The sequence below is a fragment of the Stigmatopora nigra genome, chromosome 12 (assembly GCF_051989575.1).
Source record: "Stigmatopora nigra isolate UIUO_SnigA chromosome 12, RoL_Snig_1.1, whole genome shotgun sequence".
NCBI lineage: Eukaryota > Metazoa > Chordata > Actinopteri > Syngnathiformes > Syngnathidae > Stigmatopora > Stigmatopora nigra.
The window spans coordinates 10890285-10901585 of NC_135519.1; the positions used below are offsets into that span (position 1 = coordinate 10890285).

The 11301-nt window shown below is 42.3% G+C and overlaps 1 protein-coding gene across 1 annotated transcript; it reads right to left on the reverse strand.

Moving 5' to 3' along the window:
• Positions 1-127: 127 nt before the first annotated feature.
• c12h10orf71 (chromosome 12 C10orf71 homolog) lies at positions 128-10940 on the reverse strand. Its single transcript, XM_077730107.1, has 2 exons — positions 8967-10940; positions 128-8150 (listed from the first exon to the last, which is right to left on the reverse strand). The coding sequence occupies exons 1-2, from the start codon at positions 10827-10829 to the stop codon at positions 783-785; spliced, it is 9231 nt and encodes a 3076-aa protein (XP_077586233.1). The 5' UTR covers positions 10830-10940; the 3' UTR covers positions 128-782.
• Positions 10941-11301: the final 361 nt, after the last annotated feature.

Genomic DNA, 11301 nt, shown 5'->3' on the forward strand with positions numbered 1-11301 from the left:
TATCATTAAATCCCACAGGTCTAGTGTGCATGCATTGAAACGTTTGGATGGCTTCCACACAGAAATAAAATGACAACTCACGTAAGCTGCAAAATCTTTCTTTTGTTTATTAATTCTCTCAGGATCTATTGACACACACTAAACAGCCCATCGTAATTGTTGTGTGCAATCGGCAGAAAATATGTTTAATTTCAGTCATTCTGACCCAGGGAACATTTCAACAGTCAAAACAGATAACAGTAATATCTTCTTATTGCTTTTATTGTGTTTTCAAGTGACTAAATGTAATCTGCTGCAGTCAGGTAATTTTTGAAAGGTAGTCATTTGGCTGAGCAGTGATTGTGTTGAGTCAAGTGTATTTTTAGGACATACTACCCTAGTTTGTTTCACACCAACAACAAAAAAATCTCCAACATTAAATATTGACTTCTGTATGACACATTCCAATGTTTTTTTTTTATAGTGCTTCATTAAACAATGCTTTTCACAATCAGCAGGACCTTTACTGGCATGGTGGCATCACAAGACATGCATCACAAAGCCAAAAATTGTGCTATATGTTTACACAAGAGAGATTAATTGTATCTCACATTCACAAAGGACAATGGAATGGTGAACTCTGTAGCACAAGTTTTAGCCCAAGATATGTAAGCATAAATAATATACCTTACAGCATTTCACAGGGACAAACTGAAAACATTTCAACATTTTTCCAAATGGAAAACATGACTGTATGAATAAAATATACAATCCCCCCCCAAATGATTCTGATTTTTACCCTCTCACCAGTCAGACATATCCATAAAGTCATCCAGTTCACTCATGGATATTATATCACACGGTTGACACCTTGAGTATACTGAGTTATCATTTTCAAAAAGGCCGCCCGCAAGTTGTTTGTTTGTCTCGCAATCTGAGAAAGACTCGTGTGTCTTTTGTGTCTTTTTTGTGTCGTTGACGGTATCCATGTATGGGGTCTGCTCAGGGCTGTATCGTTGACTGTGGAATTTTCCACCAATTTCATTGGTTCGACTCGTGATGTAGTTATCTTTAAAATTTGCTTCATTCTGGACTGAAACTCCTGAGGATGACCTTTGAGATGACATAGAAGGGGTAAGAGGAGGTGTGTAAAATTGTGGATGAGATTGGTAGCCTGTTTGAAGTGAGAAAGTCTTCTCAGCTGAAGAGTCTTGAGAGAAATGTTGTTGCTCGAGCTGGGGTTGTGGTTGGAAATTTAGCTGAGGGAATACTGGCTGGGTCAACACAGGCTGGAGATGAGGTCGAAAGATGTTCTGGGCGGACTCGCGGACATTGAGCAGAACATACTTTCCTGTCTCTGGGTCTAAGAAAGTCTTTGTTTTCACCTCAATAGGTGCATCTACAAGAAAGTATTGGCCAGAGCCAAGGTCCTGCAACACCTTGCGCTGGGTCAGTGGATAGGACTGGGGATAGCTGGACTCTACATGGTACTGTGTCACCGGAGCTGGTTGGGTCGCATAATGGAGAGTGGGGGGAGAAGAAGGAACATATTGAACATTCTTTGAAGCAAGTGCAGGGTGGGTCATTTGGGCAGCCACATTAGGGGAAGACATTGGAAAGGAGTTAGGTGCGTGAGGGGTGGCAACTGGATGAGAGACAATGGCAGGCATGTAAGGGAAGGGATGGGCTACAGAAGCCGTGGCATGAACGGTACTGGATGGATGGTTCAAAAGTGCATTGATATGAGGGGAGGCGGTCGAACGGCTGGCAGGAGCCGCAGCGTAAGGTGGCTTGCATGATGGGCTGGGGACGTGAGGGGAAACGACTTGGTGCTTTGAGAATGCTGTGGAATGAGGTGAGGCGATAGAATTGGAAGTGGGTGAAGTGACCCCAGGGGTGGAGGCCTGTCGGGGCACAGGGGTGGTGACGTGAGGAAAAATAAATGAATGAACGGGTGGAGTGGTGTTAGGGGAGGTGGATGTAATGACGGCAGGGGAGGCAGCAGGGAGAGGCACGGGGGTGGCAGAGTGAGCAGAGGGGAATGCTTGGGATATTGGTGAAGGGGTAAGCAAGGAAACTGGGTGTGGCATGGCGTCAGGGTAATGGAGGTGTGGTTCAGTCGCAGTGGCATGAGGGGAGATGGCTGGGATGGCGGCATGAGGAGGGGTATGCAAAGGGAGGCGTGAGTGCTGCTTCTCTGTGTGTGTAGACAATAAGCTCGGCCCAAATGTTGGCGTGTGGGTGAGGGAAACGGGAGGGGAAAAATGAGGAGAAGCCACAGCATGGTGATTTGAGGACCATACCTCCTCACTGGAGGTAGATGCCGGCCTACTGGTGGTTTCCCGTTGCGATTTCCCCACCGGGTTGGTTGATGTGTTCTGCGTCACCTCTTTTCTTATCCTACGAGTAGTGAGCCTCTGTGCCTTGCGTAAGGCTTGATCACTCTTAGGGGGAACAGCTGGAGGTTTACCCAAACGAGACATATCACTGCCAAAGCTACAGACTGATACCGGCCTATCGCTATCACAAAGCCCTTTGAATTCTGTCATATCAACCACACTGTTTGCAAAACTTTGAACTTCCTCGGACATGTTACTGACAACCGACCGAGAGTCCTCCTCATCCAGAGCAATGTTTCTCCTGCAGAAGGGCCTATGATGTGGAAGAAAGGTTGAGTTATCGTTCAATGAGGGCACTGGTTGAGAGATATGGGATTCCTTAAAAGGAGCCAGTCGGTTTACTCCTGTGACCAGTTTAGAATTGATTGGAGTTCTAGTGTTACGCCTCATTATCTCTCGTTCATCTTCTCTTTTCTCTGCTCTCCACTCCATGGGCGAACCAACTCTGGACTCTTCCACCAAGTTTTTATGAAAACAGGGTTTTACTGATTTGAAAGAAGATCCTTTAGTGTTATCTTTCACTCTAAACATTAAAGGTTTACCTCCGAGAGCAGGGGAGGAGGTAGTGGAACGTGGGAGAGATGGAGCTGGCTGAGCTTGAGGCCCGTGCAACTTTCTCTGCGATCCAGATCTTTCGCTTGGCACAGACAAAGGGTTTTCTTGTTGTAGAGTTGGCGGGGAGTCCTTGCGTCTTTCATTGGGTTTCTTATGCGTGGAGGTGATGGTGTAGTACTGAAGAGCATCCATCAACAGTGCTTCTCGGTTCTCCTCCTCCTCACTTGTTGAAACTTTCTCTCTATGAGCTACATAATTCTCTTCCCTTTTAGCTGCAAAATCATCCTCCTTTTGAAGCAATTGAGGTGCGCGCACCTTCTCACTTCCATTCAGTTGTTTCTCTCTTAGTTTTTCGCCAACGATCTGTGTCTCAGATGGACCAGTTACCTCTTTGTTTTCGCATGCCGTCTTTGGGACACTTTTTTGCTTTACTCTTCTTTGCTCCTCATCCCGGTACTTTTGAAACGTTTGCAGCCGTATCTCTTCAGCAAGATTCCTCTGCTCAATCCTCTTGGTAAGACGTTGTTGCTCTATGAGAAAAGCTCCCATTTCTTCTTCCTCTTGAGCAGTTTTCTCTACTTGCCTCTGTTTCACTCTTCTCTCTCCTGGAGTCTTCTTATCATCCTCTGTTGGATTCCACCTCTTTGTTTGTTTTGCCTTTCTCTCCTCTTCCATTCTTTGAGCTGTTTCTTTGAGTTTTTCCCATCTCGCCGCTTCTCTTTGTGCACGTTTTCGCTCTTCGGACAAGAAAGCACTTCTCTCGTCTAGCTTTGCGTTTTCTTCTCCTGCAATTGTTTCTTCCAATCTCTTGCAAGCTCCTTCTGGCTGGTCTTTTGCATCTCTGCTTTGTTTGGCATTTGCCCCTTCTGGATGAATCTCCAATATGGCTTTTCTTGATGGTTCAAATTTGATTTCACTTGTGTTCTTATTTGTATTGTTGCTACTTTTTGAAGTACCGTCTTGGCAAACGGACTCTAATGTGCGTTTTGTGGATGAGTTATTCTCCATGAGCATCAAATGCTTTATTTTGTCATCTGGGCTTGGAATTTCAGATACATTTTGTTGTAACTGTAAACTTTCTCTTGGTTTATTGATTGAGGAACTGAGCATTTCTTCTTTGTTAAATTGACCTACTATTTTTCTACTAAGTTCAGGGACCTCCTGCCTGTCCACTTTAGTTTCATTGTGAGAGCCATGCATCATTTTCTTCTGTGGAAGATCTTGTTGTTTTCCCACAAACCCCTCTTGGTCTTTAATATCATAAAGGGTTTTCTCTGTCTTTTCCTTCTCTCCAAGTTTGAACATCCCTGTCCGTTGATGCTCTTTCTCTGTAATGGGAAAAACAACAGCTCTAGGTTGTTTGTTGGCATTGTTGATGACTTCCATCTTTTTTGGGTCAATTTTCTTGTTCACGGGGTGCTCTTGTGTGTCAACAGAGAATACAGGACGTCTGCTATGACGGGACTGTATCAGTGGAAAGAATCCTTCTTTCTTGTGAGGAGGGAATTCCGGATTTGTGTTTTCCCTGTCTTCTGAAACAATGACTTTTAATCTGGCATAGTCAGCAAGGGCCGATATCTCAGGAATTGTAGATGTTCTGACCTTCGGTTTTGATTTTATTTCTGGCTCCTCCCTCGTTAGCTGTGAATTCCTTGAGTTACGTCCTTCCCTCGATCTAAATTCTGACTGCCGTTTTTCCATGTCCACAGTTTGGGCAACCACCATCTTCTCACCGCTCAACAATTCTGAGGGACATTCGGTTTGTTTCAAAGTGCTTTTCTTCGGTATACCAGCTCTTTTGTGTTTTCTCATGCTCTCACCTTGGGAATCTAACCCACTTTCATTTGATGAGCGTTCTGAATGTTCGACTCCTTTTGGAACTTCTGAGACATCTCTTTGTATGTTATTATTTCTACCAGGTCCTTCCCATATCCCTTCAACTTGAAAGTAATCTCCTTCACTGCCTTGTTTATGTGATATAGTCCCAAGAGTCTGTGCTGTGTCAGTCTTCATGTCCTCTCTTGCTGTATTTATACTGTTGAGTTGCTCCATTTGCTTCATTGAGTCGGCCAATTTTTTTACACTGGCTAAAACATCTTGCACACTTAGTTTATCTTCCAGCTTCTGTTGTACCTGCTCCTCAATGCTCTTTAACTCAGGCTGTTTAGCTTTATGATCTCTCATGTTTTCACTCGCACTGGATGGTATGTTATGTTGAAGTTCCTCAACTGCAGTTACAAAAGGGCAAGCAACCATGGCTGCTGGTTTAACTGGGACGACAGTGTTGTCTTTATAAATATCATCCACCTGATTCATTATTCCCTTGCTTGCCTCTTGGAGTTTTAGAGATGTATTTTTGCTCTCAATCTTATTTAAATACATGGTGGTGCTGTCATATTTATTTTCTTCCACTAGGAGTGTGCTTTTATCCTTTATGGAGTCTGCAGATGGATTTATGGCCTGTGTCACATCCTCTTCTAGGGACGGTGTGGCAGATTGAATTACGGCATGCGCCATCTGAGAATGCTCAATCCAGTTGAGTCCTGAGGTTTTACCTTTGGCTGCTTCTTCTTTTAATTGGGGATCTGATTCTCCAATTTTAATTTTCTCTTGATCTTTGTCGCAGTTCTTTGTGAGGTCAAATGTTTCAAGTGTGTATCGTTCCTCCATTTCTGCTACCATTGCGTCTTGTTTATAATGAAGGAGACATGGTTCGTCTGTAATTTTATTTATAGAATTTGAAGGGGTCACATCGCATGCGGGCAAGGTTTCTTTGACTTGTATCTTGCTTTTGGGTTCAACGCTGGTGATAGAGCACGGCAGTGGGGAAGATTCAATTTTTTCAGTCCAATTCTCTTGGACACTTTTCTCTATGGTTTCTTCATTCTCAAAATTCACACAGGCATCGTGTATGGTTTTCTTTTCTATCGGGTGATTTTCCCTTGTATTCGCTGTACCTATTTGTATCAAACATTCACTCTTCTTGCTCATTTCCAAACCAGTGTCCTGAAAATATGTGTCATGCTCACTGCTACTATCTTTGCTATGTTCAGCATTTACCACTTTGTGCTCATTGTTCACTTTCACTTCCGTCACACTTATTCCCATGATCTGTAAACTGTCCTCAGCCACAGAGTTGTTGACCTGTCCAAAGACAAAATCTTTGAGAAGGACTCCCTGTTTCCCTGGGCTTGACGATGACTTTATGTTTTGAACGGGTGAATCCGATTTTGGGGAAAATGATTCAAAGGTCACCTTTTTGTTGTTTTCACTGCACTGTAGCACCATATTTTCTTTGGGATCCTTTGATTCCTGATCATAACTTTGTTTGGGGCTCTTGATTTTCTGATTACAAGCCTGCTGATCTGGGTTCTCAGATTGACCTGCTGTCGTTTTCATTTCTGGAGCTGTAGTTTCTGGTGAAAGGTTATTGCTCTTCGTGGGTTCTTGTGGAGTTCTCTCCTGGAATTGATTGATCATTTTATTGCTCATTTCTTCAGAGGTATAAACTTCTGGGCCTTCCAATCCTGAGGATGTCACCTGTTGTTTAGTTGTAGTGTTACTTGATGTAGGGATTTCATGGCCTTTGGCCACCTCATACGGTTTCTGCTTTAAAGGACAATCTGGTAATGGCTTAGTGGAAGTTTTATGTGTTAAGGCCTCCCGCAAAGCGAAACCTTCTATCAGAGCTGAAATCTCTTTCTCCGCATGAGCTTTTACTTTGGATGTAAGAATCTGCTGTTTTGTCTGACTTTTCTCTCTTTGGGAGGTTGCTTTCAGATGCTCAGATTTAGCTTTTCTTTCAGGATTTTGGACAGACTCGGAATCTGTCTGTCGTGGAACAGTACAAGTAGAGTCAGGATGAGTTAAGTCTTTGTTTTTAACATTATCAGTCTTTCCTTTATTAGCAATATCACCAATTATGTTTTTATCTGTACAAGCAGGTAAACTGTCTTCTTGTGATAGTTTGAATTCTTTGGATGACTCACTGTAGACATAAAGACTCCCATTTGCTTTATTAAAATTCAAATTGTCTTTATTATCGCTTTCACAATTAAGTGTGGTATTTTTAATGTTTGATTTGTCGTTATTATCTTTTGTGACATCAAATGACAAAGCTGATGAAGTCACGTTGCCGCCATTGGAAGAACTGTTACCCCCCGGTGTCATGTTCTGTAAAACTAAATTGTTAAAGCAATATTTCTCTCTCAGAGCGTGATAATTTTCATCTGCATGCTGATCTTGACTTGAATTACATTGAGCTGTCAGTTGAATGTCAGTCACATCTGCAGACACATCTTTGTTGTTGCCACACTCCTTTGTAATTATTGTACATCCAACTTTCTCCCTTTGCTCTCCCTTTGTTTTTTCCTTCATCTTTGATAGCTCGGCTTTGGCTTTGGCTAACTCGGTTTTAACACGCTCAACTTTATTCGGATCACTCTTCACTTGATGCTGCAGTGGTTTCGCTGGGGGCTTTGATGATCTTTCTTTTATGTGTTGGTATTTTATTAGTGCTACTTTAGCAAGCTCTACATTGGTTAACTCCACTTTGGCCAGCTCTACCTGTCTTGCAATCGAATATTTCTCTTTGGCATTATTTCGTTCTTCTTGTGGTTGATCATTAACTGTTGATTCTTTATCGGATTTCTTGTCACTCTGCTCATCTTTTGTCATTTCCTCTTCCATTTTTGCACTTACATGTGCTGTCTTAGTTTGTAGTTGCACTTTTTCGGTGCTGATTTGCATTGCAGTGAAGTCTTTTGTTTTTGCTTTCTGTATCTTTTCACCTTCTTTTTCAATTATTTGCCTTGCTTCAACATCAAGAATGTCGGTGTTGTCTTTTTGAACGGACTCTAGTGTTCCCTCTTTGGCTTTTAGATCTTTTAAGTCACCTTGAATTGCTCGGACTGATTCACTCTGCACACTTGTCATCACTTCAGCTTGTACTTTTAAATAGTTAGTTTCTTCTTTACCAACTTGAGTTAAAGCTGTCTGTTTCTCACTTGTTCTATCGTTTTCTTTCCCTCTCACTTGCTCCATCTTTTGTTCTTTTCTTTCATCCTGTTCCAGTTTTATCTTGTCTGACACTATTTTATCAGTTGTTGCTGTTTGTACTTGTTCTTCTTTAATAAAATTGATCTTTTGCAAATTATCTTCCTTAGAATGCCCACCATAAACCGACTGTTGTGCCTTGGACTGTTCTGTTTGCTCCGACTGTATTTGTTTTGGTGTGGTTTGCAAGGACTTGACTTCAAGTAATTGTTCGTTCTTTACTTGATGTAACCTTTTCCTCCTTTCAGGTAGTGTTGGCAAAGTATTTTGGCTGTCAGATGCATTTTTCTGCTTGGCAGCTTTTTCTTGTTCTTGCTCGAATAATGTTGCACATACTTTTCTCTGACTTGTTACTTGATTGTGTACAGTGTTTTCAGTTGTATTTACATTCCCATGATGGCTCTGTTGGAAATAATTGTCTATGTTCTCCTGTCCACTAAATGTTGGGATTTGTACAGATGTGTCATATTTTGGGGACTTCTTAGCTTCTTTATTTGTGTTCTGATGATTCTCTCTTCTTTGGTCATCACTATGTGAAATAGTCTCCTTTACAGTAGTTACTTTTAGATTTGTGTCAGGATTCTGATGTTTTTCTTTGAAATGTGAGGTGTCCAGTTTCCACGGAGCATCAACTCCTTTTGGAGATAGTTGTTTAATGTTTGAGGTGCCTGGAGCTGTCCAGCTTTCATTCGAAACATTACTATGATTTTGTTTTATCTGATTAAGTTGAGCCTTTTCTATGTAATGCCTCACATCTGCTTCCTTCAAATAGCCAACATTGCTAATTCCCTTCATTTTCCAGTGCATGTCTGTGGTGTTATAATATGATTCACCTGTGTATAACTCTCCTCCCCCTTGCATATCAGCTATATGCTGCTTCAAGGGAGTAAATGGTGGCTGAGCTTCACTGTAATTCTGAACAGTATTCAAATGATTGCCGCTATCATTTGCAACTATGTACCCAAACTGAGGGAGTACCTCATCTTGTCTCAGAGCTGCCTTGTGGTCTGAGATGTGGCCTGGATCAGGCTGAGAAATTATTTGAGGAGATAAATGACTGGGGCTATGATAGGGTTTAACATTGTGGTGTGAGGATGTTTCCATCCAGCTGGATTCCTGGATATCAGGTATATCAATCACAATGTCTTTGGATTCTCGGAAAGGAACTTCAATGCTTTTTTCTGTCGTTTCAATGCCTTTAAATTTGGCTGGACTGTATGTACTCTTCACTCTTTTCCTGTTGTCTTTGAGATTGAAGAGGAGGTTGCTGGCTCTGGATCTATAACTTGGCATCCTCATATCAGGGGTGCCCCCCCTGCTTTCCGCACGCACTGGTGAATGTTCCACAAGTTGGGAAGAAACTGGATCCCGTCTGCTTTCCTCAGGCTCTGCTTGTGACACAGGTGATGAAAGCAGCTGAGCAGTTTTCAAGACATCATTGATTCCATAGCTTGCAATGTGTCCTTCTGTTTTGACTGCACACAGAGTATCATTGCAAATTGCTTTCTGTCTACTGTCCTTCATCTGACGGTCACTGTTTATCTCAGACATGATCTTAATCTGTTGGTGCAGGCCCTTAACCGAGTAAATGGTTTCCTGAAAATGCTTAGGCATTTCTACAGTGGGTGATGCCGTTGATGGTCGTTGGGATTGAAGTTTCTTTGTTCCAAGACTCATTGTCTTTGTTGTGTGAGGATGATATACTGCTTGCTCAGACTCACAGCGTTTCTCCAAGGAAGAAGCTTTCTGGAACCTTGCTTTTGAAATGGATTGTAAATGATGGTTGGGAGCTACAGTGGTTGTCATTGCCCTATGATGCCTTCTGCTCCTCTCTTGAAACATAGAGAAACCGTTCATTTGTTGTTCCAATGAACGTTCCTTATACATGGGGGTTTTGCCCCACTTGGGGCACTCTGAATAGTGCATAAATCTTGAGACTTCTTGTTGTTGGGACCTGTTATGGTCTGCCCATACTTTGAAGGGACTAAACTCGCTATGCATAAAGAAGTTGGTGTTGCAGTTCTCTTGTGTCATCATATTTTGGTTATAGTGGGACATACCCATTAAAGACAAAGCAGTATTTATGTGAGCACCTGCTTCCGTGGAGTAAACGCTGTTGTTTTGGGATGAATACTGACCAACTATGGGGACATGACCATTAGTAAAGTTTTGCTGATATGAAGGCATGTTCATCAGACCTGGTCTATTCCATTGTGTCTCATTGTTCCACTCTCTCAGTTGATCATCCATAACCACACCTTCCTCTGTGTTGAATGCTCTGATAAGCGAGGAAACTCTTGAACGGCTTCGTCTATGCTGCAAACTCAAATCTGTAGCTCCGTTGCTGCAATAGCCTGTAGCGTCTTCTCCGGGAGACCTGTTCTCTTGGTTCATTTCCATAAAGCAGTCACGGAATGTGGCAGAAACCTTGTCATGCGTCCCATCTCCACGGCCTTCCCACTGTGAATTTCTGTCCATCTCTGCCCTGTACATTCCTTCATTGATCCAGTCCTCCTCATACTGTCGCACCATCTCGCTGAAGCTCTCGTGAGCTGCTCTTTTAACCTCCTCATTCTTCGCTTTTTCCCTTCCACCCTGACTGAAGGCCCGCTGTCTGTCTCTTTGGATGCATGGCGATGCCGGACCCAGGTCCGAGTCATTATAAACGGCTTCATCTCCGATGCAGAGGCTCCTAAAGGCTTTGTCTGTTAGACTGCGTACTTCGCGGTCGGTCTCATCCAAAAAGGATCCGCCACTTGAGGTATCGCTAAAGCCTCCGTCACTGTGCTTCCGATGTCCACCATTCTTTCGGCTGGAACGGCGTTTCTCCACTGACGTCATGATGCTAACTAATCCAAAATTAGATTAGTCATTCATTCAAATCATTACTTCGAGAAACGTTGTTTCACTGAAGATCTTAACACTGAGCTTCGGGTTCCAGCCGCTGAGGACATGTGGATCTTATTAATTATTTGGACAAATCCTGGGACAAACCTGCAAAACAAAAGTGAGCAATATTACTCTTTTATCATCTTCAGATCATGTTCTACATCATCGTATTTTACGGACTATAAATCACACCCTAGTATAAATCGCAATAGACAAAAAAAATGCACAATAGAAGGGACATAAATAAGTCGCACTGGAGTATAAATTCCATTGTTTGTGGATTTTTTTTTTTGATAAAATCCAAAACAAAGAACAGACATCTCATCTTGCAAGCATTTAAATGAAAATACTAATCATAAAAATTAGGATAGTGTCAACAAAAGGCTGAATCTTTTTTTTAAAGTTACAAATAAATTGATTTTAT

Bases quoted from the DNA above. Each gene is read 5' to 3' on its own strand.
- c12h10orf71 (XM_077730107.1), bottom strand. From the start codon at position 10,829: ATGACGTCAGTGGAGAAACGCCGTTCCAGCCGAAAGAATGGTGGACAT. The intron at 8,151-8,966 runs GTACTCCCTCAG...AAACAAATACAG, and splicing joins CAGCTCTGAGACAAGATGAG to TCGGAGCAAACAGAACAGTC.